The sequence below is a fragment of the Mesoplodon densirostris genome, chromosome X, assembly GCF_025265405.1.
Source record: "Mesoplodon densirostris isolate mMesDen1 chromosome X, mMesDen1 primary haplotype, whole genome shotgun sequence".
Taxonomy (NCBI): Eukaryota; Metazoa; Chordata; class Mammalia; order Artiodactyla; family Ziphiidae; genus Mesoplodon; species Mesoplodon densirostris.
The window spans coordinates 96,152,517-96,180,397 of NC_082681.1; the positions used below are offsets into that span (position 1 = coordinate 96,152,517).

At 41.1% G+C, this 27,881-nt stretch overlaps 1 protein-coding gene across 2 annotated transcripts; it reads right to left on the reverse strand.

The window, feature by feature from the left end:
- Positions 1–446: 446 nt before the first annotated feature.
- Positions 447–12,266, reverse strand: RGN (regucalcin). Of its 2 annotated transcripts, XM_060087566.1 has the most exons (6): positions 12,104–12,266; positions 9,811–9,993; positions 3,336–3,551; positions 1,695–1,826; positions 1,178–1,332; positions 447–497 (listed from the first exon to the last, which is right to left on the reverse strand). In XM_060087566.1, exons 1-6 carry the CDS (start codon positions 12,264–12,266, stop codon positions 447–449), a joined length of 900 nt encoding a protein of 299 aa, XP_059943549.1. The 2 variants fall into 2 exon arrangements, with proteins under 2 accessions (XP_059943549.1, XP_059943550.1); XM_060087567.1 differs by lacking the exon at positions 3,336–3,551.
- Between the last annotated feature and the right edge of the window lie 15,615 nt (positions 12,267–27,881).

Genomic DNA, 27,881 nt, shown 5'->3' on the forward strand with positions numbered 1-27,881 from the left:
AAGGTAGGTCGGCACTGCAGCATATTTTATAAGATTATGATGAAAATAAAAAGGAACATAATCATAGCAAGTCATTACCAGACTACTAATTTATTAGTGTTCTAAAGCTTTAGGTATAGTAAGTATGGAATGCAGAGTAAAGAGCAAATTATGGTCCCTTCCCCCTTCCCCGATTCCACCAGCAATTTGCAAAGAATCAAGAGGCAGGTTGACGGTTGAACACCTCTATATTTCTATAGCACTTTTGCAGAAGGCCTTATAGTATGTTATCAAAACCACCTGTCACCCCTTGTTAAAAATGCTCTATGTTTTAAAAATTGTAATTAAAAATTTAATCCTATTAATATCATTGCTTCATTTTTTTTTTGTAACTAGACTGAAATTTCAGCACCAGAATTTTCTAGTTGTCTTCTAAGTCTCCTCCACTATGAAGGAAGGCCTGTCACTCATCCTGCATAGGGATAGGGAGGAATTCCTTTGACCCCCAGGCCAGTTATCTGTTAAAAAAAGAAAAGAGAGAAACTCTGATACAAGGTAATTCACAAGCATTCTCCAAAAACATTTTTGTGATTCACAATAATATATTTAGCCACCTATTATCCTTGTTTTGTTTCCTATAATATAAAGGAACTATTTGATTAGGTATTTATGGTCCAACCCAATTATTCACGTAGATAATAATTCAACTAGCAACCATTTACAACTAGAATTGAAAACTGAATTTATTTCTATCTTCTTCCCATCTGTTAAGAAAGGGGTTTGCGCCAGATGATTTCTACATTTCTTTTCAGCTCAAGAGATCTATAACTCTTATCCGTGTTTATTTCACTGACCAAAAAGTTAAGAACCTGAAAATATTCTTGCAACATCAAAACAATCAACTAATCTTATAAATGTGTTTCAAACACTGGTTTTCCAAGCCTATTCTACTGATTTATAGAATTTCAAACACCGTTGAAGCAAAAAAATATTTTAAAGCACTGTACAAAGTGGGCTAAACACATTGTCCTGGATTTCAGGTCTAGAAAATCTCAATAAAATGTTTTTAAGTCTAGCATGATGAGCTTAAATGCCAAATACAGTTGTATTTGGGAAGTATGAAAAGGCACCAATCATTCAGTTACTTAACCGAAGATCTCCCACCTCACCCTCAAAATAAAAGAAATAGCCAGATCACCTTGAAAATTCCACCAGCTTCAGGTTGCTGCAGTAGACCCTCGGGGTCCATCCCATCCCGGGCACTGGTCACATACATTTCAGAGTAATCCTTCCCTCCAAAGCAGCATGAGGTTGTTTTAAGAACAGGCAACTTCACAGTTCGGAGTCTTTTCCCTAGGTCACCAAATATTTCATCTAAAGTCTAGCTCTAGCAAATTTCCACCCGCACAACTTTTCGGGACCCCTTGTGGAGCAATAGGAAAGTTCAAAGAAGATTTGGAGGTCAGACTTCGTCCAGGTATTTCACCTACCTTCCCTGACAATTTCTTCTGGGCAAAAAAGATTTACCTCTACAGGAAAAGGAGTTATGACTATAATATTTTGGGCTATATCTTTGGCCTTTATTTCCAAAATCATCCAATTGAGACCTTGGAATGTATCTCTATATAACTTTATTAGTAATGAAATTTCTCTGGCCCCTAGTGTCTGGTGTTTTCTAGACATGGTGGGGGTTTTTCATTTTGCTGTGGGCCTACCTGTCTCAGGATCCAAACGGATCACTCTTCCTCCATTGTAACAGGCCACCCAGAGCTTCCCCTCAACATCAATACACATTCCATCAGGGATTTGTTCTTCTTTCTCCAGCTTGTAAACACTTCTGCGGTTGGCTATGGTTAAAAAAAACAAACAAACAGACAAACCAACCACACACACACACCCCAAAACCACAGGCCACTCAATACTGAGCATCAAACAATGAGCAATCAAGTTGATTATAAATACTGATCATTTCTGCTTATCCAGTGTCTGGCAAATGGGTACCACAGGCGGGATGATTCAGGAGGAATCCTAACTCTAAAAATGTCTAAAAACATGAGTGAGCACCCCTCAACGAAGGATTTGTACTGTAGGATTTGGGGTGGATTCACTCCCTTTAGTTTGGGTACAGACACTGCTACCTAAGCTTTCAGAGGAGGAGAGAAAAAAGAAAGCAGAATTCTTAATAAAATAACAAAAGATCTTTTTGAGAGACCTGAACTGAAGCCCTGCATGCCCACCTCAGACACACTTCAGTCTGTGGTTAGACCTTTGCTGTTTCACTTCCAAAAATGCCTACTTTGGGGAATTCCCTGGCGGCCCAGTGGTTAGGACTCCACGCTCTCCAGCCAAGGGCCCAGGTTCGAGCTGCCAACAGTTCACGCACAAAAACTAACAAGGTGTATGAGTTCTGTTTCTGCCCAACTAAATGCTCCAAAATCACCTTATCTAAATATTAGAAGAGCTTGTTTCTGAAAAGGGGTATTCTGAAACCAACTGGCCAGCCTTAAAGGGAATCATAATATACAAAAAACAAGCATCAAAATCCAGAGGAACATTACACTACAAAATCCAGGTCATTACGGTAATCAGATTGAGGTATAAGGGAAAAAATGTTAAAACCATGTGTAAGTAAAGTGGGTAAAAACAGTCATGAAAAAGAGCACTACATATTTCAAAGTAAAACATCTGTGCTGGAATATTTTGCCTCTGATTAAATCTACATGAGACTCATGATTTTTTTCAAGTCATTTTTATGATTGGTTTTGCTCTTGTGGTCTGGCACCTTTCATGAAAGTTTCAAGCACTTCTTTTTAAATTCTTTCCAATAATTCCTTCCCTCCCAGTTTCCAACTATGGCTCATTTAGATCCCGTTGGTGGAGTTGAACAATCTGCAACTACTTTTTTTACTTTTCCATTTTGAAAGGTTGTTAATTTGTCTTTAAGTACTTGCCTATAGTTAACTAAAGTACAAGTAAGAAATATCAACCCCAAACTCTAATTTTCTGTTCTTTTGTCCCATTCTGCTGTATACTATTTGCCTTTAAGCACCAGCTGGTAGAACAGGATCCGTTTTACAGTGAGCCTCTTTCTAGTGATGGTTGCAAGAAAAAGGATTAAGGATCTAGCCATATTATGCCAACTGTGGCCATATTTAGTTGTGCTGAGAGCCATGGCTTGACTGGCAGCATAGTCAAGTCTGTGTAATCATTACAATATTGGAATCATAACATTAGGCAGTTCTTTGTTTGAAAAGTAAGGACCTTTTCAAATGGGTTAAGGGCGAGGCAGCCTGCTAGTCGTATGCATATGAAAAAAATACCAGCAATATTAAGAAAAATAATGAAAAAGTACATACAGATCTTCCCTGTCTGCAGGTCATAGTCAAAAGCATCCACGGAGTAGGACAGGCTATCGATGTAATAGAAGATTTTGTGGTCCAGAGACCAATCCAAACCATTGGAGATGTCCACCTGGTCAAAGTACTTTTCCACATGGTGGTCGGGAAAGAGGGAGTACAGGGACCCTTGGTGCCGCTCCAGAACTGCTGGAGCTGTTTCCTCAGCCATGGTACCTACAAAACCCAAAGAGCACAGAGCTCAGCTGCACAGCATCCCACCCACGCACTGCACCATCTTCTCTCACCAGGACTCCTTCCCTGTGATGAAATCAAGGAAATTATTATACAATCCCAATCTGGGTCCTATGGGTTTTTTTTTTTTTAATGACAACTACCTTGCTTATAATGCAAATTAAAACTACCTTGAGAGGTTCTGGTTCCAGACATCTGCACCAACCTCATTTTCTCGCACTGAGCACAACTCTAAGACCTGGACAAAATGCATGGCATAGCTATTTGACAACTCTGCAATGTAAATTATCAGGCGGCTCAGAGAAGAGCACAGAATTTGAAGTATCACCTAATTGGTGGCGAGTTCTTGATTTCTCCATTTTATCCTCTAGTATGTCCTGGCCTGAACTCAACCCAGCTTGAAACTTGGAAGTGAGCACCATGGTGCAGGCAGAAAGAGGTCCGAGAGAAACCTCTAGATCTGGCGCAAGGAGCAGAAAACACTCCTACGGCTCAGAGAGAGAGTGGAAGAAACCCCCTGCTTATTTTCTACTCCTTTTTCTCCATTTTCTCATGCACCAGCCCCCAGGCAATTCTGCAGTGAGGGTAGCAAAGGCAGAGAGTGGTCAGCAACAGGAAACTACAGGAATCAAAACTCTGAGGGAAGGCGACATTCCTCTGCATTTAGTGAAGCTGCAGGGACAAAAGGGCAGATCAAACATCGTTGCTTTCATGTTCTCTCTCTCTCTCTCCCCTCCTGCCACTTGGCCCTGGAGGCAGAACAGTCATACAAGTGGGTGGTTTCTGACTGGAGGAATGAAAAGGAGCTACAGGAAGCTGGAAAGTAGTAGAAGATAGTAAAGAGGGATGATACTCAGGAATGCAACCCCATAAAGTTGTTTGTGATCTTCTGGGCTCATCTGTTTGTACATGCATGGATCTGATTCTAATTAGCATGCAAAAGATTTGGAGAATGGAGCTAATGGATAGAACTCCTTCTAGGTCTCAGACTGACCACTGAGTGGCACACCTAATGGCACCTAATAGAAAGTAGGTTGGAACTTGAGGTCTGAACCTAAACATACAGATTGCTTACTGAAACGAATATATCAACATTCTCCATAGGATTTAAACAAGACCCAGCATCTCATAAGGTAATAGTCAAAATGTCCAGGATACAATCCAAAGTTACTTGGCAACACAAAGAAGCATGAAAATCTCAAGTCGTATAGGAAAAAGAATCAAGAAGCAGACAGTGAGATGGCACAGATGTTGGAATTACTTGACAAAGACTAAAGCAATTCTTATAAAAATGCTCAAATGAACGATTTGCAAAGTCTTAAAACAAAACTCAAAATAGCAGCAAAGGAGGAGAAATATAAAGAATCCCCAAGTGAAAATTTTAGAACTGAAAAATAAAATTAATCAAATAAAAAACCCACTGGATGGACTCAATAGCAGAATAGAGACGACAGAGGAAAGTCAGTATATCTGATGCTAGATCAAGAAACTATCCAATCTGAACAACAGAGAGAAAGAGAGACTGAAAAAAAAAAATAGAGTGTTAGGGACCTGTGGGACAACAACAAAAGAGCTAACACATGTGTCACTAGATTCCTAGAGAAGAGGACAAAGAATACACGGCCAAAAAATATTTGAAGAAGTAATGGCTCAAAACTCTCCAAGTTTGGTGAAAAACATAAAACTATATATTTGAGAAGCTGAGCAAACCCCAAACAGAATAAGCCCAAAGAAACCTATACCCAGACACATCATAATCGAATTTCTAAAAACTTAAGTTAAATAGGGACTTCCCTGGCGGTCCAGTGGTTGGGACTCCATGCTTCCAATGCAGGGGGCATGGGTTTGATCCCTGGTCAGGGAACTAAGATGCCACATGCCATGTGGTGTGGCCAAAAAAAAAAAAAAGAACAAACAAAAACACATAAAAACCAACAACCAAACTTAAGTTAAATAGAAATCCTTAAGATTAATGAAAGAAAAATGACATACATACAACATATAGGAGAATAATGATTTCAATGACTGTTGATTTTTCATGAGAAACTGTGGAGGTCAGAAGAAAGTGATACATTTTTAATTTGTTGAAAGAAAAAAAATGTGTCAACCTAGATTTTACATCAAGTGAAAATATCCTTAAAGAATGAAGGTGAAATAAAGACATTCTCCTGTGAAGTAAAACTAAGAGAATTTATAGCCAGCAGACTTGTTCTAAAAGAATTGCTAAAGGAAATTCTTCAGACAGAAGGGGCATACCAAAAGGAACAACAGGAATGAAGAAAGAGCAATAGAAATAGCACGTATATGAGTAAATATAATAGACTATTCTTCCTTTTAGTTCCTTAAAATATTTCTGATGATCGAAAGCAAAAATTACATTTTCTGATGGGATTTTAAATCTACGTATATAAAGACAACTATGATATAAATGGGTGATTGTCAATTGAAGTGGTAAAATATTGGTTCTAGATAGACTGTGAAAAGTTAACTATACATTTGTAATCCATTCAGGAACCCTTAAAAAACTATACAGAGAGATATAGTGAAAAATCACAATAAGTAAATTAAAATTGAATTCTAAAAAATATTCAAATAACCTAAAAGAAGGCAGGAAAGGGGAAGCAGAGTAACAAAAAATACAGAGGGAAAGAAGAGAAAACAAATAATAAAATGGTGGATCTAAGTCAAAGCATATCAATAATTACATGAAATGTAAATAATCTAAACACATCAATTAAGATGTCAGAATAAACTTTGTGAAAATAGAACTATATGCTGTCTATAAGAAACTCACTTCAAATATAAGGATATAGGTAGCTTAAAAGTAAAAGGATGGGAAAAGACCTATCCTATGCAAATATTAAGTTAAAAAAACTGTAGAGGCTATGTTAGTATCAGACAAGATATACTTAGAGCAAAGAAAACTACCAGGGATAAATAGGAGTAACTACATATTGTGAAAATAGTCACTTCACTAAGGAGACATAATAATCCTAAATGTGCATGTGCTAAACAACAGACCTTCAAAATACACAAGGCAAAAGTCAGAACTTAAAGGAGAAACACACAAATCCATAATTCCGGTTGGAGATGTCAGCATCCCTTTCTCTGTAATAGACCCAAGTAGATAGAAAATCAGCAAAGAAATAGAAGAACTGAATACCATTAACCAAACTGGACTTAAGTGACATTTATAGAGAACACTCCATTCAACAACAGCAGAATACACATTCTTCTCATGTGCCCATGGGATATGCACTTAGACTTGAGTGTGATCTCAGAGGACAGAGCAGAATTTAACATAATGAAGAAATTAGAAAGCTCATTTACTATAACATGCTCCATCTGAAAGAAGAGTGAGTTAGAGGAAGATGGACTGAAACTGGGAAGCCTGAACAGCAAGCCAGACCTCCTTCCTTGTTTTTTTCTATAGGGCAGTTGGGCTTGTTTCTATTATTTCTATTCCACCCCCACCTACCCCCTTCCCTCACTATCTGCCTCACAGAAGGAGGTGCCTGGAACATGAATGTGGATCCCCCACTGCTTAGAAAGGGCTCTTCCTTAGTGGGAAAGAAACTGGAGCCCTGGTTTATCATTATCTAGTAGTAAGCCCAGACAGGTGAGACCTTGGGTGTTGGGACACCTTCAGGGTACTACCCACCACTAAGAGACCCCCATCCAGACTATCAGATGACCCCACCCTTTTCTGGGCCAGGGACAGTTCTCAACACCTGCCGGAAGCTATAAACTCTCTCTAGAAAAAGTTTCTCAGGTGCTTCTGTCAGATGCACATGACCAGTATGTATGCACACTGATGCCTACAATTTTAAGGGGTCTCCAGAGGGCAAAGGTTAAGAATTAGGGACTCCAGGCTAAGGACTCAGGCCTCTGAGGGCATTTTAATTTTGTCTCACCAAGTGCCACAGAGCTGTAAACTTCTAGCCATAAGGGAGAGAGAGAATCAACTTCAACAGGAGGTAGAGTATCCAAGCATATTTCTTCATCCTGCAGAAATTACTGGCAGAAGGGCTTCCAATGGGTTCTCATCTCTAATCTTTCAACCTGTCCTGGACTAGATCTGTGGTTGTGTAAAGTCTAGGAAGATGGGAAACAATCCACGCAACCTGCTCAGATCTTACTTACCTTCCATGTTGAAAGTGAAGGGAGGGACTTCCCTGGTGGTCCAGTCGCTAAGACTCTGTGCTCCCAATGCAGGGGCCCCGGTTTGATCCCTGCTCAGGGAACTAGATCCCACATGCATGCCACAACTAAGAGTTCACATGCTGCAACTAAAAGATCCCGCATGCCACAACTAAGGATCCTGCGTGCCGCAACAAAGACCCAGCACAGTGAAAGAAAGAAGGAGAGAGAAAGAGAAAGGAAGAAAGAAAGAAAGAATGGAGCCAGGACAGCATGGCTGATGATGTGAGGGGCAGAGTGGGGAGGTGGAAACAGCAGGGATTTAGAATCAACTTTGGCTAACTATAGGGTTGTCAGAATGGGAGCTAAATGAGAACTAAATGTGAAATGCATTATTTAATTTCAAACTAGAGTTAAAATTCATTTAAATCTGTATGTAAGTCATTCTGCAGCCATCATAATAAAGATGGCTTCAAGTGAGAATCATCAAGGAATGTAAAACATAAGGAAGGTATTTTGATGAGGACCAGGATATTTGCTTGGACTTAAAGTATCTCCCCATGTTGTAGCCAGCCTCTAAGATGACCCATAATGATCCCTGCCTCCCAGTATTCACACCCTTGTCTAGTCCCCTCCATAAGTTTGTGACCAATAGCTCATGGCAGAAGTGATGCTATGTCACTTCTGAGCTTGGTTATAATAGGACTGTAGCTTCCACCGTGGGCTTTCTCTCTTTCTCTCTCTCTCTGCCTCTCATCACTGGCTCTGGGGGAAGCCATGTCCCGGGCAGTCCTATGGAGAGGCCCACGCAGTAAGGAAATGAAGCCTCCTGCCAACTGCCTGCCATGTGAATGAGATTTGAAGCAGATCCTCCAGGCCGCTTCAGAGACTCCAGCTCCCTCCAAGGCTGTAGCCCCAGCCAACAGCTTGACTGCAACTTCAGGACATAGCCTCGAACCATCCAGCCAAGCCAGACCCAGGTTCTTGACCTTCAGAAACTATGTGAGATAATATATGTTTGTTATTTTAAGCCACTAAATTTCAGGGTAATTTGTAACACAGCAATAGATCACTAACAGACCCCACAAACTGCTTATAAATTGCAATTTAAAAATAGTAACTATGTAGTAGAGAAATCTAAGATCTCAACTGGGTGATCAAAACTGACATCACCAATGAGGGACAGATGGTATCCAGATGGGATACCCCGAGAAGAACAGAACAGCACCTATGCAGTGATTCCAGCCATGAATATATAGCATCAATCTAATCACAAGGAAACATTAGACAAACGCAAAAACATGAGGAATGTTCTGTTAAAAAAGAGGGGAGTTGGGTGAGATTGTAGTCTTCAAAAATGGCAATGTCATAAAAAACAAAGAAAGGCTATGTTCCATTCCAGATGAAAGAGGATTAAAGAGAAATGACAACTAAATGCAGTACATAATCCTAGACTGGATTCTGTACTGGAGGGAAAGAATGCTATAAAGGACATTATTTGGTGAATTGACAAAACTGAAATATAGATAGTACATCATATAAATTTGTCATAATGTTAAACTTCTTTGAGTTGATTACTGTACTATGGTCATGTAAGAATATGTCATTTTTTCCTTGGGAAATTCACACTGAAGTATTTTAGAGGTAAAGGCACATGATATATGCAACTTACTTTCAAATGATCCTGGAGAAAAATGTTTATGTACTGAGAGAGCAGTCGGAACAAAATGTTGACAATAGGTGAGTCTAGGTAAAGGCTATACAGGTGTTGTTTGTACTATTGTTACTTTTTTCTTCTGAAAGTTTCCAATTATTTCCAATTTAAACAGTAACCACAACACAACCTCTATCTTAAAACTCATTTAAACTACAAAAATACAATACAAATTTTAGTCTGCTAGAGAGAGCAGTTGAAAGGGATATCTATGAAGTTTTTCTCATGGGATTTTTTTTTTGGATCCAAGTGACTTAAGTAATAATAAAAGAAGAACCCAAGACCTGTTATGAATACTTCTTTTACTACTGCAGCTGTGAGGCTTTTGTAACTCATATTCTGGTCTTCCCCAAAGCTCAGTAAGTAGGTGCTAAAGGTAAACCATACCGGCAAAGTATCTCCCAGCGGGATCCACCTTCCCGTCATTGAATCGATTGTTTTTCTTGTCTTTATCTACTGTGGCCAAGACAACTGCTGACTGATCTTCCCAGTTCAAAGCACAGAACTTTGATCCAACTGTGGCGACATAGCCTCCTGACTGGCGAAGGGCCACAGAGCTGACTGGGGCATCTGCAGAGATAAAAGCAGCAGTCAGGGGGCAGCCAGTAGTCACACTGGGTCCATCGCACCACCCGGCATCTCTAAGAGGTTGCAGCTCTTTTGACAAGGGGCGTGCTCCCTCCTCTCTGTTGAACTGTGACGGTTACATAACCCAGTTTATTCGTTGAGCATGAACTCCGTGTGCTGTTCCAGGCAGCATGGATGGACAGATGAATGAAACCCAACTCCTCTGGAAGCTCCCAGTCTAGCGGGAGAAGCAGAGAAGTCAAACCACAGCAGCCACCATACACTGGGGCAGGTGCCACAGCAAGTTCAGAGGAGAGGTTCCTAAGGGGGTGGTGTGTAAACCAGGGCAGTTGTCACAGAGCAAGCGATGCTCAGTTTGCCTGATCTTCAGGAAATGCAGGGACACAAACTGTGTTTAGTTCCAGAAACTGGGTTTTGTGATATCTCTCTCTCCCTCAAGTACAGGGCTTGTCTTTTTTTTTTTTTTAAATTAGGACTTGTCTTTTTAAAGGGACCCTGTTTTGTATGTATTTAATTGAAAATTGTTTCTTAAATCCTTTTTGGAAGTAAGCACGATTAAAAAATAATAGAGGGACTTGCCTGGTGGCGCAGTGGATAAGACTCTGCACTCCCAACGCGGGGGCCCGGGTTCGTTCCCTGGTCAGGGAACTAGATCCCACATGCATGCCACAACTAAGGAGCCCACGTGCTGCGACTAAGGAGCCGGCAAGCCGCAACTAGGGAGCCCGCCTGCCGCAACTAAGACCCGACACAACCAAATAAATAAAAATAAATAATAATAATAATAATAATAATAATAATAATAATAATAATAGAAATGTAGATGCAGTGATTTAAAAAATCACTTCTTCCTTATACTACTATATTTTGTATATTTAAATTTTAGGTTTTCTGGGTTTAACGTTTTTCCACATATAAGGAAACTTTTTTTTTAAGTGGAGAGATTGATTACCATGGTGAGTACTCACAGGAAACAAATTGACAGACTTTATTGTGAAAACATTTCCTAAGCATCTATTCAGTGCAAGACGCTTGGTGCCCTGTGCAGAAGTTGACTGGAGCCGTGGAGGGTCCCAGGGAATGTGCAAGACACTAGTAGGAGCGTCATATCTTCATCAGGGATCCCAACCTGTGGCCTGAGTCTTCTGTTAGCTTTTAAGCTACTGTGGACACCACAAGCTCTTCCCAGGGTTTGGGGTTTTTTTTTTGTTTGTTTGTTTTGTTTTTGTTTTGCAGATTAGGGGTAGGAATATATCCCTAATGTGTGCATACTGGGAAAGAGAGACTAGGGAAGGTGATGGGTCCCTCCCCCAAGTCTGATCACAGCGGGCCACAGTCATTTTGCCTCGAGCCACAGTCATGTCCGTGAGTGAATTAAAAGCTGTTCCCTCTCATCTAAAAAAAAAAAAGGTCCCCAGTTCTGGGTTGAGAGAGAGTGTCCTGAGGTCACAGGAATTCCTGGTATCTCTTTCCCAGGAACACAATAATGAAAAGAAGAAACTTCTTTATCTCTAGTCAAGCCCATACCCTTGGGCCATAAAATGTGATAACCCCTCCATGGGAACTCACAAGGCCATTAACAGAATCATACTCCAATGCACTCGAAATTCCTTTGTGAATCCTGTTTTGAACAGTGAACAGAAAGTCCCGGTTAACGCTTTCTAAGTCCAAAATCTCCTCTTTGCACAAAGAAGGGATATATCTGTTGTTATTATTATTATTATTATTATTTGCAAATTAAGGCCTTGGCCTGACCCAAGGTAGATAACCTTTGCTGTGCCACAAACCGGGTCTCCAACTTTCACGGCTGTTAACTGAAGGTATGAAGGAAAGACCCTACCGTGACTCACCATCCAAAACATAATGGGGAATGTTGCCCGGCACCCGCAGGGGAAGAGGAAAGTATTGACCATCCAGATTTTACTCCTGGGTCAAAGTGGGGGATACAGAAAGGATGACAATCCAACAGTTTTCAAGCATATTCAGTACGCTTTAACAAGAAGGTCCCGGAGGAATGACACATTAGGTGACCGCCCCTCCCCAGGGAAGAGATGGCTGTCTGGGCAGATCCAAGCCCATCCTTCATCCTTACCCACGGTCACTTGCTGCACTTGCTTGCTGAGCGAATCCCACCGGCAAACCGTTTTTGCAGGAATATCTACGAAGAGCAGAGAGTTGGATGCCTCCTCCCACACTGGAGACTCACCGCAGCGGCAGTTCTCCCGCAAAACACACTCAATCTTAGCTGAAGACATTGTCTTGGGGGAGATTTACTGAAGACAACAGAGATAAAGTGAAATGTCATCGCATGGAGCAAATTCAGCAAAACACCTAAGATGCTGGTAAGATCCCAATACAGACTGAGTTTTTAAAATCAGAACTGGAAAGGCTGGACACACTTTCCCCAGATCAGAACAAACTATGCAGTGTGGCAGGAGGAGACAGATAAAAAAGAAGAAAGAGCTGATAGGCCATAACACAAGACATCTTCAATCAACTTACCGGTGCTTTTTTTTTTTTTCAAGGTTTCTCTTAAAAAGAGAGAGAAAAAAAGCAACACTCCAACATCCACACCTTGGCGCTAGTGACCCCCAGAGAGAGAGCTGGCTGCTTCTACAAGGCAAGGCTGCTTTTATGCCAGCACCTAAGCCGCCAAGGCGGGTCAGGGGGTGGGAAACTACCCCATTGGTGGCCCTCCGGGCATCCTCCTGCTGTCCTTCCCATCCGTGCATGGTGTTGATTTGGGCCATCTCTGACGGCCCAAAGGCCAATCTTCCTGCTCTGCACTTCTCTGAACTGCATTTTTAGAAATGCAGTTCATCAGTGATAATACACTAAAGTAGAAATAACATCCATATTCTTTTTTTTATTGAAGTCTAGTTGATTTACAATGTTGTGTTAATTTCTGCTGTACAGCAAAGTGATTCAGTTTTATATATATATATATATATATATATATATATATATATATATATATACATTCTTTTTTTAATATATTCTTTTCCATTATGGTTTTTCATAAGATGTTGAATATAGTTCCCTGTGCTATGCAGTAGGACCTTGTTGTTTATCCATCCTATATATAAAAGCTTACATCCGCTAATCCCAACCTCCCACTCCATCCCTCCCCCAGCACCCTCCCCCTTGGCAACCACCAGTCTGTTCTCTATAACATCCATTTTCAAATTCAGACAATGGAAAGGGGGAAGAAAAGGACATTGTTGGGGCACCACTGTAGGAAATGACAGCCCCTCAGCTATTTCTTGCTGCCTAGGAAGGCACCATGCCAGTTTGGCAAGGAGTCTTGAACTCCACAGGCAGGAACGTTCTGTGCTGGGACTTCAGGCCAGAGGCTGTGACCAGCGAACAGGTAGAAGAAAAAGAAAAATTATCAGAAAAGAAAAAATCCTTACTTAAGAAACCCACGTGGGAGAGGAAAGACAGACAACTTTCAAGAGCCTTCTCTCTTTCCCAGACTGTGTCCTGATGATGATCAAAACTGCCTGCATCGTCACCCTTCTCCTTGACAATTATCTGATTTGAAGTCACTGGTCCCACACATGGATGGGCAAATTAATGGTAGGGGAAAATAGTCTTTGGTTTAATATTACGTTCCATAAACCGCTTTTTTTTTTTTTTTAAAGAAACACAGCTCAAATCGTCCTCAAATGTTGCCTGCCAGCGCTGTAGCATTTGCAGTCCTCACTGGCTGTTAAAAATTGGCAGAGGTTCTAAAGGCCTTCCTGCTGTCAATCTGAGATAAGGCCCAAGATCAGACGCGGGACTTTTGCAATCGCAACTTTTAACCCCACGCTCCGTGGTGCAAGCCGGGGGGAGGGGGTGTCTGGCAAATGTCCCTTTTCTGCTCGGGCCACCTGTGCGGGAGCGGGGCCCAGTACCGGTTGGCGGCGCGCGGCCGCGGCCTCGGGTGCCGCGGGGAAGCTGAAGGTTGCGCCCGCCTCCTCCCCAGCCCCGGCCGGCCGAGTGGGGCGCGGGTCCCCGGGTGGCAGAGGGTGTCGGTCTCCTTTCAGCCGCGCGGGTTTGGGGGTGGGGCTGGCTGTCGCCAGATGTCCCCTCTCCAGGGAGGGGGCAGGGAGGCCGGCCTGAGCAGGGCACTCACCAGCCTGATGACTTGCAGGTGGCTCGGAGGTCAGGTGGCAGAGCAGGGCCCGCGGTGGAGAGTCACCCGGCCGGGGCTGTGGGTGGGAACCGATTCCCTCCACGCCTCCCCTCCTCCTCCGCAGGAAGAATCCAGCAGAGCCCGCCGGGGCAGGGAGGTGGGAGAGAGGCTTGGAGCCCAGTGAACCTAAGCTTTGGAGTTTGGACGGATAGCTCTGACCTAACCAAACAATGTTATCCAAATGCCTCATCGAGAGATTGGGTCGAGGGTCCGGTTAAACACAAACAGGTTCAAAAGGAAAGTTCAAGCAGTTAAACAAATCCTATTTTCCTAGTGGAGAAGAGTCAACTGGAGGCCCACTCTTTTTTTTTTTTTTTTTCCCTTTGCAGTATGCGGGCCTCTCACTGTTGTGGCCTCTCCCATTGCGGAGCACAGGCTCCGGACGCGCAGGCTCAGCGGCCATGGCTCACGGGCCCAGCCACTCCGCGGCATGTGGGATCTTCCCGGACTGGGGCACGAACCTGTGTCCCCTGCATCGGCAGGCGGACTCTCAACCACTGCGCCACCAGAGAAGCCCTGAAGGCCAACTCTTGCAAAACGTTTTTGGTGGGGCAAGAGGACAGGCTTTATTTGATGCTTAGTGAAATAAGTCAGATAGAGAAAGACAAATCCTGTGTGATATCACTTATAGATGGAATCTAAAAAATACAACAAACTAATGAATATAACACAAAGAAGCAGACTCACAGGCATAGAGAACAAACTAGTGGTTACCAGTGGGGAGAGGGAAGGGGGGAGGGGCAAGGTAGAGGTAGGGGACTAAGAGGCACAAACTACTAGGTATAAAATAAATAAGATACAAGGAAATATTGTACAGCACAGGGAATATAGCCAATATTTTATAATAACTATAAGTGGAATATAACCTTTAAAAATTGCGAATCACTATGCTGTACATCTGAAACTTATGTAATATTGTACATCAACTATACCTGAATGAAAAAAAAATCCTGTGGAATAAATATCCCTAAACTGCACTCAGTTTCACATTCTCCATTGAGAGCCTAAATGCATTCCGGGCTCTGCCACCTGACCATCCATACTTTCTCTAAATAACCCCCAAGTTTAAAACATTAAAAAATAAAATTAAGGGAGGGAGGGAAACAGAATGGTGGCTGCTCCTGGGAGATGCGAGTCAGGTATTAACTGTAAAGGGGAGTTGAGGGAATTTTCTGGGGTGGTGGAGCTGTTCTGTATCCTGATGGAGGCGTGAGTTGCACAGGTGTATGCACTGTCAAAAACCATCCAGTGCCACACTTGAGATTTATGCGTTTTATTGTATGTGTTGAATCCAAGGTCAGTGTTACCTCATTATTTCTATCTCTCAATCAAGTGTCCCATTCTTTGCCATCTGCACTATCAAATCGCACTCAAATCACAATCATTGTGGCATTCTAATTTCCTTTAATTCACTAAGGAGGAAGAACCAGAAATCAATACCTAAAGGCACAAGGCTCTAGGCAGGCAGGAGATGGTTGGAGTAATCTCAGTTCAGTTTACGGTCAGTACTTAGAATAACTGGTGTTTATGGCCTCAATTATTTCGCCTTCACACCGAGAGGTACTTAAGACAACTACTCTCCCATGTCCCCATTTACCCGTGGGAAGGAAGTCTACAAAGTGAGGAGCCTCCGAAAGCCACACATCCAGCTGGGAAAAATCTGGCAAAGAGCCCAAACCATTGGTAGAAATGTAAGAACTTGAAGGACATTTTCTTGGGTGAGGCAAAGACTGGGACTGCGATCTCCAGATGTTGGGGTTCTCTTGTGCTTTCTTTTTATCTCGTGGCTTCCTCTAACTCCTCAATGCTGATGACTCCTCCAAATATATCTCAGCTCAGATCTTTCCCCTAAACTACAGTCCTGTAGCTCAAACCCTCTACTTAGCAGCACCACTGAGCTGTCCAAACTCAATCCCATTACTCTCCACAAACTGCCTGATCACTCTGTCTTGGTGACTGGGACCATAGTCCAGCCAATGGACTGTGTAAGAAGCCCGGACACCTCATTAGACTTCTCTTGTTCCCTACCTCAAGTCCAGTTAGTCACCAGACCATAAATATTGTCCCTTTAATGTCCTTCCAGCTACGTTGGCACTGCCCTAGTTCATTCAGGCCTTCCCCATTTCTTGCCCAAATTGTTGTCATCTTCTTGGAGGTCTTGTCTCACACCTTTGGATCTGCTGCCAACATGGCCCGCTAGACCATGAGTCCTGTAGAGCAGGGGATGCATCTTATTTACCCTCTCCTTCCCAGGTCCTACCACAGTGTTGACACATAGAGCTTGTTCAACTACATGCATTTTTTTTTTTTTGGTAGGGAAGGGGTAACTATATTTTGAAAAAATTTCAGTCTTACAGAAAAGTTGCAGGAATAATATAAAGAATTCATGACTACCCTTCATCTAGATTCCCCAAATGTGAACAGTTTACCACATTTGCTTTATCCTTCTCTCATTTACATATATATATATATATATTTTTTTTTTTTCTGAACAGTTTGAGAGTTAGTTACAGACATGGTGCTCCTTTACCTTTAAATACTGTGGTGTGCATTTCCTGAAGACAAGGACATTCTCTTATATAACCACAGTACAGTTATCAAGATCAGGGAATTTTTTTTTTTGGCCACACCATGTGGCTTGTGGCAATCTTAGTTCCCCGACCAGGGATTGAACCCGGGCTCACAGCAGCAGTGAAAGCGTGGAGTCCTAACCACTGGACCACCAGGGAATTCCCAAGATCAGGCAATTAACATCCATACAGTATTATCTAGCTGAGTTTCATCAGTTGTCCCACTAATGTTCTTTCTACCAAAAGAAAAAAAGTATTTCGTTCCCAATTCCAATCCAGGGTAAAGCATTGTGTTTAGCTGTGTTTAGTCTCCTTTAACCTGGAACAGCTCCTCAGCCTTTTTTTCTTTTATGACATTGATATTTTTGGAGTTCAAAGTGCAGAATGTTCCTTAATTTGGGATTATTTGCCTTTTCCTCATGGTTAATTCAATTTATGCCTTTTGGCAATACAATAAAAGTGATGCTGTATCCATCTTAACATCTGGAGGTAAATGATTTGTTAACTTTGATCACAGTATGTGGTTATTGAATCTTTATAAAATACAATCTAATCCTACCACCCTTCAATGGACCTAAAAGCATATAAGGCCCTGCAGACTTGCTGGTAGTCCCTTCTTGACCTCAGTCATGGTCTAGCTATATACTCTCTCTGCTTCTTGCCTTTGAACTTGCTATTCTCTGACTAGACACGTTTTTCCTCCCACTAAATCCAACCCCTACCTCTGTGCTGGGCTAACTCCTACCTAAGATTCACCCTAGTGTCCCCTCTATCAGGAAGCCTTCACTGAAACCCCTGGCTCTGACATGTCACTTGTACAGCACCCTGTCTTTACGTTTTATTATAATACTCATCACACTGCCTGAGAACCGTTGGTTTGTCTGTCTCTCCTGCTACATTATGAGCTCTTAGAGGGTAAGTCCTGGATCTTTTATTATAAGTCCCTTCATTCATTAATTTGTTCATCCAGTCACACAAATCTGGGTTCATTGATTCCTTGCCATGAAGGAGAACATATATACCATACAATGGCTCGGTAAGAAGGTGTTAGATTCTATTATGGGATGTGGCCTTGTGTTAGGCGATTTATGGGGAGAGTCAGATTGGAGGCTGTCAGAAAGTGGGGGTGATTCTATGATTGGGTATCTTAATCCTTATCTAGAAAGGTGAGGCAAAGGGAGTGATTGATAAAGAAGCAGCACCCATTCATATGAGCTAGGAGAGGGTGATGTTTAGTCATTTGGGGAATTTGGACAATGCTTATTAGTCTAGTTTTTGTTTTGATCCATTACAGTCATAGAGTGGCCTTGTCTGATGTTTGGAATCTGTGAAATTGGTCATGTCCATTGGGAGAGCACCAAAGCCTTTCTGTGAGTGCCAGGCCAGCTCATGGATGTCAGGGGCTGCATTTCTTTCTCATTCCCCCCGTTTCATCCAAGGTCAGATGAGGTCAGGCCACAGGACATGAATTTATATATTCTAATCATCGCCATTGCTGAGATATTGCTGATCTGGAGGTGGCACCGAGAAAATTGTCTGCAGGAGGACTTGGGCAAGTCTCTCCTGCTCCTTTTGTTGCAGGATGAGGTATTGAAACTTCTGATGTGACAAGGGCTGCACAGTGGCATTTACGACTCTGGACAGGATCCATCGGCCAAAAGCACCACAGGCAGTTACCAGAAACAAGATGATGATTCGTCCTCGTAATAGACTCTGGACACAGGGGCCTAGATGACTCAACCCAGGCCATGGAAACATGTCCCATGGTTCAGCTGGTCTCGTGTAGAGAGCCAGGTGCCTTTTTCTTTTAGCCTCATCAGAAATTGTTCTACTTGACCTGTAGTATTTGTATAAGTGCAGCAAGAGGTATTGCTAAAGCTAACTCGCTCCTCGGATTGCTCGTGACAGCCTGGCTAAAGAATTTAGACTTTTTTGGGGGTGGGGGAGCCTTCTAGAGTAGAAGTTGTGTCACTTATGGCATCTGTTAGGGTCTGAGACAGGTTTGGGGCCATCTTTTCACCATTGTGGGAACTGCAGCTCACAGAGAATGCAGGAGGAGCCAGTTATCTCTCTGGGAGTTGCCCAGATTCTGCTGTGCTGCCCTCTTCTTTTCATGAAAATGTGATCCTCTGGAAGAGAGGTAGTTTTAAATATCTGGAAGTCTCTAACAATTACCCCAAATATATTGGATAAGTTAGTGTGTGGCAGGTTGGTGTAAGTCTGATGTCCACCTCAGAAATGGTATCCCAATGGAGCACAGACTTTATTGGGAGTATAAGTATCATTTTGCATGAGTTAATTATATGTCTCTGGAAATGGGCAGATAACGTGAGTGGAGGTAAACAGTTCCCAAAAAGAGTGTCTCTGAAGAGAACAAATGTTTGTAGGGAATTCCCTGCGGTCCAGTGGTGAGGACTCCAATCTTCCACTGCTGGGGGCCCGGGTTCGATCCCTGGTCGGGGAACTAAGATCCCGCAAGCTGTGTGGTGCGGTCAAATTAAAAAAAAAATGTTTGTAGCTAATATTAGTTCTCATTCCTTACGGGCAACGTTTTGCTGATAGGGTTGTAGTAACCTCAGTAGAAGCATTTTGTTGATGTGAGGTCAATTTTTATGTCACTGAAGCTTGGGATTAATGTCGTGGGAGAAACTTAAGAACCAGAAGGGGCCTATAAAAGGAAACGTTCCTTTTCAAGTGTTTAAAAGAAAAAAGATTAATTTTTTTGTCAGCAAACAGTTAAGTTCAGAGCAGTAGCTATGGTCTGAGAAAAACCCATCAGAACATTTTACTTTTTCTGAAGTGGGAGAAGATCATAAAGGGTCAAAAGTCGTAGGATGAAGATAAGGGAGAACATATTGAGCCTTAGAGTCAGTTCCTAGGGAGTACAATAACAGGCAAGATGAGTGGTAAAAGGAAGGAAAAAGGCCACTGAAGAATCAGAAAATTAACCTTGGGCAGAAGCTGCCAACTTCCGCGGTCAGCAGTTTCTGGAGGGACCCTAAGAATCCCGTTTAAAGTATTCCAATGGAATGGCCACCCAGTAGTCAGGACGAAGTGATGTATGTCTTTTTTTTATTTTCCACATCTTTATTGGAGTATAATTGCTTTACAATGGTGTGTTAGTTTCTGCTGTATAACAAAGTGAATCAGCTATACGTATACATATATCCCCGTATCTCTTCCCTCTTGCGTCTCCCTCCCTCCCACCCTCCCTATCCCACCCCTCTAGGTGGTCTGTATATCTTATAAGCTGGGAAACATGAACTTCAGTATCAGTACCTTGGAGTTTTAGTGTTGTGTCGGTTGCTAACAGTACCTGAAAAGGTCTTTTCCACGGAGGCTCAAGGGCAGTTTTTCTCTGATGCCTCTTCAGAAAACCAAGCCTTCAGGTTTGGGATCATGCAGAGGCTGCTTAGGTGGGTGTTTTGAAAAAGCAGCTGTACTTGTTGGTGATAAAGCTGGAGGTATTTTATGAGTTCCCTGCTGTAATTAATGATATCAGCATGTCATAGGGTAGAGTCTAGGATTGGGATTACTTTCCAGATCCATGGGGCAACTCGTTATTAACTCAGAAGGAGGTAACTTGTGGATCTTAGAGGGGACAGATTTTACTGCTGTCAAGGACCTAAAGTTCAAGGGGTTTCTGAGAACTTAAAAAATTTTGGTTTTAGAATTCCGTTAGTTCTCTGCACTTCTCCTGAATTTATGGATGATAAGGACAGTGCCATTCTAGGAGATAAGAAAAAAGAGTTATGTTCAGTGGCCAGTGTTTTGTATCTGTTTCTTACTTAGAAACTGTCCAGATATCCAAAGATTATTTATTAATTAACTTAACCATTTATCTAAGGCCTTAAAATTAGTCAGGATCTGGAAATTTCAATTTTAGCTAATAGGTTAAATCTCTGTGATTTGTAGCAGCTTAAGAATTTCATAAAATTTCATAACTCTTTAAAAAGTTATTATCATTTCATTTAATTGTTCTTAAATATATTTTTTCAGGAAGTTCTGGAAACAGTGGTAACTTACTTAACTCATAAAACTAGTGTAGGACACTTAGAAAGGTTAAATAATTTAACCCTGGTTTTGGACAAACCAAAATATTGTGCTGACATTATTTTTAAATGGTAAACTAATTTTTAAAGACTCTCAGTCATGGGACTTCCCTGATGGTCCAGTGGTTAAGACTCTGTGCTCTCATTGCAGGGGGCCCAAACTCCATCCCTGGTCAGGAAACTAGATCCCACACGCCGCAACTAGGAGCCCACGTGCTGTAACTAAGACCCGGCTCAGCCAAATAAGTAAATAAATAAAGACTAAGTTGTATCAAAAGCTCTTCTTCATCTTGGAATTAAGCTCTTTTCTTCTTTTCTCATAACTAGAATAACAAAGGCTATTGTGCAAGTATACTTTTCAGTGTCTACAAAAAGAAACATAATTTAATAACATTTTCTTTTTTTTAGACATTTTTGACAGTTTATCTGGACTAGAAAAAAAAGTGTACACATAATAACTGAATGTTTTTTGATCAGTTAATCTTTAAAAGTGTCCTAAGGGGGTAAAACAGAGGGAGAGGGACAAAAATTAACAGGGACCCAGCTTCAGACAAATATGAAATTACAATGTTTAAAGGGTAATTATTTGAAGAAGGAAGAATGTATTGATACAGAAACCCCATTTTGACAAACACAAGAAATAGAAAGATAAATAGATATATAGATATTGAGATTACAGCTGGTTTAGACAATAACTCAGGCCACTGACAATTTTACTAACCTAAATAACTTTAAAGCTACCATTCATTAATCCTTGAAGTATAGAAACAAAGCTAATATAGTCTCCTATGTTAAAAAAAATTCTCTTATAGATAAAAACAATCTCCTCATGACTCATGAGGGTTTCTTCCCTTTTTGTTCTAAGGTACCCCCTTTTTTTTTTTTTCTGGCCGCGCAGCACAGCTTACTTTCTGGACCAGGGATTGAACCCGGGCCACGGCAGTGAAAGCTCCGAGTCCTAACCACTGGACCACCAGGGAAATCCCCTGAGGTACTTCTTAAGTGAACAATCTTGTTCATGTCAGAAATTCCCCAATGTGGCCATGGTAATTTCAAATTGACCCTAGAGAAATTATGCCAGGTAGAGAACATGATAGTAGGAAAATATGAAGGAGGCAGGTGTTTAGCATAGAAGGGTTGCAGTTTTAGATTCAGAAGACCCCATGAGAACTTCCATGGGCCATAAGGATGGTGCTTGTGCAATCTTGTGTCTCTAGAGTGTGGCTGAAGCCCAACCATTACCCATCAGAAGCTGAATAAAACCTCCTGTTTGCAGGCCAATGAAACAGAGTTCCTAGGGACACAGAGACATAATTGAAGAAGTCTTTTTAAGGTTTTATTTTAATAGCTTTATTGATGTATAAGAGACATACAATAAACGGACATATACAAAGAGTATAATTTGGTTAGTTTTGACACATACACATATGCCTGAAGCCATTACCATCATCAAGATAATGAATATATCCATCACTCTCAAAAGTTTCTTCTTGCCCCTTTATTATCTCTCAGTCCTGCCCCTCTGTGCTCCTAACTCCCAGGCAACCACTGATCCACTGTTACTCTAGATTAGTTTTCATTTTCTAGGTTTGTATATACATGGAATTATACAGTACGTTTTCTGTTTTGTCTGGCTCCTTTCACTCAACATAATTATTTTGAGAATCAAAATATCTATCCTGCTGTGTGTAGTTCATTCCATTTTTTTAAACATCTTTATCAGAGTATAATTGCTTTACAATGGTGTGTTAGTTTCTGCTGTATAACAAAGTGAATCAGCTATATGTATACATATATCCCCATATCTCCTCCCTCTTGTGTCTCCCTCCCACCCTCCCTATCCCACCCCTCTAGGTGGTCACAAAGCACCGAGCTGATCTCCCTGTGCTATGCGGCTGCTTATTACTAAGAGGTATTTCATTGTATGTAAATACCACAACTTGTTTATCCATTTAAGTGTTGTTGGACATTTGAGTTGTTTCTAGTTTCGGCAATCACAAACAAAGCTACTATGAACATTTGTGTACTAATCTTTATATGAACATTTGCTTTCATTTCTCTCCAGTAAATATTTAGGAGCAGAATGTCTGAATCTTATGGTAGGTGTATGTTTAACTTTGTAAGAAGCTTCCAAACTGTTTTTCAAAGCGGCTGTGCCATTTTACATTCCCACCACCCACTTATGAGAGTTCCAGTTCACGTGGTATGGTGAGTCTTTTAAATTTTAGCCATTCTAATAGGGGTGTAACAGTATCTCACTGTGGTTTTAATTTGCATTTCCCTAATGACTAATGGGGTTGAGCATCTTTTCATGTGAGCATTTGCCATTCATTGTCTTCACCAAAGTGCCTGTTGAGATGGTTTGCTCATTTTTTAATTAGGTTATTTTCTTGTTATTAAGTTGTGAGGATTCTTGACACATTCTGGATACCACTCCTTTATCAGATAAATGATTTGCAAACCTTTTCTCCCAGTCTGACCTCTCTTTTCATCCTAGCAACAGTGTCTTTCAAAAAGAAGTTTTAATTTTGATGAAGTCCAATATACCAGTATGTTCTTTTAAGGAAAGTGCTTTTGGTGTCATATCTAAGAAGTTTTTACCTAACCAAGATCCTAAAGGTTTTCTTCTTTGTTTTTGTCTCGAAGTTTTATAGTTTTAGATTTAGCTCTTTGACCCATTCTGAAATTAATTTTATATATGGTGTGAGGTATTGATAGGAGCTGTTTTACTTTTTACATATGGGTATCCAATTTTTCCAGCATGCTTTTTGGGAAGAGGATTGTTGAAGACACTCCTCTTTTCACTAAATTGCTCTGCACCTTTGTTGAAAATCAGTTGCCCACATATATGAGTCTACTTCTGAATTCATTGTTCCACTGAGCTATATGTCTATCTTTACCCCAATACCACATTGTTCTGATTATTGTAGCTTTATAATAAGTTGTGAAATCAGGTAGTGTCAGTCCTCTAACTTCATTCTTTTTGTTCTAAGCAGTTTTGCCTATCCTAGGTCCCTTGCGCTTTCATATGAATTTTAAAATCAGTTTACTAATTCACCCCCCCAAAAAAACCCAGGTGTGATTTTGATTGGAATTGCATTGAATCTATAGACCAACTTGGGGATAATTGAAATCTTAATAATATTGAGCCTCCTGATCCATGAACATGGTGTCTTTCTCCATTTATTTAGGTCTCCTATTTTTCTCAGTAATGTTTTATGGATGTCATTGTAAAGGTCTTTCACATCTTTTGTCAGATTTATACATAAGAATTTCACATTTTTGGTGCTGTCATAAATGGTATTATTTTTAAAATTTCAACTTCTGATTGTTCCTTACTAGTATATGAATATAATAGGTTTTTGTAAATTGACCTTTTATCCTGCAGCCTTGCTAGACTTCCTTACTAATTCTGGTAGCTTTTTTTGTCGATTCCATCTGATTTTCTACATAGATAATCATGTCATCTGAAAATAAACAAATATTTATTCTTTTCTAGTAAGGATACCTTTCATTTCTTTTTCTTGCTTTACTGCACTGACTAGAAATTCCAGTATAGTGTTGAAGAGAAGTAGTGAGTTCAGATACTCTTGTCTTACTCCTGATCTTAGGAGGAAAACATTGTCTTTCACTATTAAGTATGATGTCAGCTGTAGGTTTTTCATAGATGTCCTTTATCAGGTTCAGAAAGTTCCCTTCTATTCTTCGTTTGCTAAGCATTATTATCAGGAGTGAATATTGGAGTTTGTCAGATGCTTTTTATGTATCTTTGATATATAGCAAATTATACTGATTATTTTTGGAATGTTCACTCAAACTTACATTTCTGGAATAAGTCTCACTTGGTCATTGTTATAGATTGAAATGTTTGTGTGCCCCCAAATTCATATGTTGAAGCCCTAGCCCACAATGATTTGGTATTTGGAGGTGGGGTCTTTGGGAGATAATTAGGTTTAGATTAGGCTAGGAGGGTGGGAACCTCATGATGGGATTAGTGCCCTTATAAGAGGAAGATTTCTCTCTCTCTCCATGAGAGTAGGCACCAAGGAAAGGCCATGTGAGCACACAGTGAGAAGGCAGCTGTCTACAAGCCAGGAAGTGGGCCCTCACCAGACATGGATCTGATAGCAACTTGATCATAAACTTTCCAGCTTCCAGACTGTGAGAAGTAAATTCCTGTTGTCTAAGACACCCAGTCCATAGTTTTTTGTTGTAGCAGCCCAAGTGGACCAAGATAGTCATGATGTATTATCCTTTTCATGTATTGTTGGAGTTCAATTTGCTAAAGTTTTAAGAACTTTTTTTTTTTTTTTGCGGTACGTGGGCCTCTCACTGTTGTGGTCTCTCCCGTTGCGGAGCACAGGCTCTGGATGCGCAGGCTCAGCGGCCATGGCTCACGGGCCTAGCCGCTCCACGGCATGTGGGATCTTCCCGGGCCGGGGCACGAACCCGTGTCCCCTGCATCAGCAGGCAGACTCTCAACCACTGCGCCACCAGGGAAGCCCCTTAAGAACTTTTTTGCATTTACTTTATTTATTTTTATAAATTTATTTATTTATTTATTTTTGGCTGCATTGGGTCTTCGTTGCTGTGTGCGGGCTTTCTCTAGTTGCGGCAAGTGGGAGCTACTCTTTGTTGTGGTGCACGGACTTCTCATTGCGGTGGTTTCTCTTGTTGCGGAGCATGGGCTCTAGGTGCACAGGCTTCAGTAGTTGTGGTTCGCAGGCTCTAGAGTGCAGGCTCAGTAGTTGTGGTGCACGGGCTTAGTTGCTCTGCGGCCTGTGGGATCTTCCAGGACCAGGGTTCGAACCCGTGTTTCCTGCATTGGCAGGTGGATTCTTAACCACTGTGCCACCAGGGAAGCCTGCATTTGCTTTAAATAAAGGATATTGACCTGTAATTTTTTTGGGGGGGGGCCGTGCTGCCAACACTGCTTGTGGGATCTTAGTTCCCTGACCAGGGATTGAACCCGGGGCTACGGCAATGAGAGTGCCGAGTCCTAACTACTGGACCACCACGGAACTCCCGATCTGTAGTTTTCTTATGTCTGTGTCTGGTTTTTATATTAGGTTAATGCTGCCCTCATAGAATGAGTTGAGAACTATTCTCTCCCATTCAATTTTTTGGGAAGAGTTGTGTAGAATTTATATTATTTGCTCCTTAAATGTTTGTTAGAATTTACCAGCAAGGTCATTTGGGCCTGGAGTTTTCCTTATAAGAAAGTTTTTAACTGCAAATTCAATTTACTTAATAATAAAGGGCTTTTCAGGTTATCTATTTATTTTTGAATGTGCTTTAGTAGTTTGTGTCTTTGAGGGAATGTATCCATTTTGTCTTTGTTGTTGAGTTTACTGGCATAAGGTTGTTCATAATATCCCTTTATTAGTCTTTTAATATCTGTAGAATCTGTAGCAACGTCATTTCTCTCATGTCTAATGTTGATAATTTGCCTTTTTTTTCTGATCAGTTTCACTAGAGGTTTATCACTTCTCAAAGATCCAGCTTTTGGTTTCAATGATTTTCTCTATAGATTTTCTTTCCTAGTTCACTGACTTCAGCTCTGATCTTTATTATTTCCTTTCTCCTACTTTGGATTTCATTTCCTTTTCTTTTTAGAATTTCTTAAGGTGGAAGGTAAGGCCACTGATTTGAGACCCTTCTTTTCTAATATAAGCATTTGGTGCTATAGAATTTCCCCAAGGCACTGCTTTAGCACCATCCCACAAATTGTATTTTTTCTTTTTCATTCAGTTCAAAATACTTTCTATTTCCTTTTTCAGTTCTTCTTGGACTCATGTGTTATTTAGAGGTGTGTTTAGTTTCCAGTAATCACATTTTCCAGAGATGTTTCTGTTACTGATTTCTAATTTTATTCCATTGTGGTCAGAGAATTTTTTTTAAATTTTTTTTATTAAGACTTGTTTAATGGCCCAGAATATGGTCTAACTTGGTGAATGTTCCATTTGCATTTGAAAAAGATGTACATTTTGCTGCTGTGGGGTGGAGTGGTAAATGTCAGTTAAATCTAGGTGGTTGATAGTTTTGTTCAAATCTTCTATATCCTGATTTTCTATGTACTTGTGCTATTAATTAGACATAAACTGTAATTGCAGGTTTGTCTGTTTCTCCTTGAAGTTCTACTAGTTTTTCCTTAGTGTATTTTGAAGTTACGTTCTTAGGTGCATAGACATTTAGGGTTTTTATGTCCTCTTGATGAATTTGCCCTCACGTGATACTAATATAGCCACTCCAGCTTTCTTTTGGTTAGTGTGAACACGGTATCTTTTCCCATCCTCTTACTTTTAACTTATTTGTGTCTTTATACTTAAAAGTGTGTTTCTTATAGGCAGCATAGAGTTGCATTCTTTAATCCCCAAGCTCTGCTCAGGTCCCTGGGATCTTCAAGAACTCTCTAACTCTCCAAGCTACCCATTTCCTCGTAGGAGGCTCAGATAATTAGAGCATCATTCCTCATAATGAGCCACACCTGCCTTCTATCACCTCTCCCCCGCTCCCCAGAGTTACACTCAGTGAATTATTTCCACTTCCCGAGGACAGTTTTTCAGACAACAGGGACGTCCAAACCTATGGCAAGTCCTTAGGCAGTGCCAGATCCAGGCACACTGGATCAAGCAGGCCATGGAAGATTACCCAAGGCTACCTGAGACGTACCAAAGGCTACCTTGGAAAAAGTGGGTGGGAGGGAGGAAACAGAAAACTAATTTGTATAGGGAAGGATTTTATTGATTGAAAAAAACACGTATTTTTCCATTTCCAGAAAGTGTTTCAACTAAGATAGAAAGCACAGGACCAACCTAGAGTGCTCAGGTGCAGCCCAGGTGGGCCCTTTGGGAAGGAGGAATGTGCCCCTGAAAGGATAAGGAACACTTGCTCTATGCCCAGTGTATTGGCTTCCTATTTCTGCTATAACAAATTACCACAAATTTAGTGGCTTAAAACAACACAAATTTATTCTCTTATAGTTCTGGAAGTCAGAAGTCATGGTGTAGACAGGGCTGGGTTCCTTCTGGAGACTTCAGGGGAGAATTCATTTCCTTGCCTTTTTCA

Excerpts from the sequence above, each read along its gene's own strand:
- RGN (XM_060087566.1), bottom strand. The coding sequence starts at position 12,266 with ATGTCTTCAGCTAAGATTGAGTGTGTTTTGCGGGAGAACTGCCGCTGC. Across the intron at positions 9,994-12,103 it reads AGTGCAGCAAGTGACCGTGG|ATGCCCCAGTCAGCTCTGTG; the intron begins GTAAGGATGAAG and ends TTATCTCTGCAG. Across the intron at positions 1,827-3,335 it reads CCTGCAGACAGGGAAGATCT|CCAACCGCAGAAGTGTTTAC; the intron begins GTATGTACTTTT and ends TTTTAACCATAG.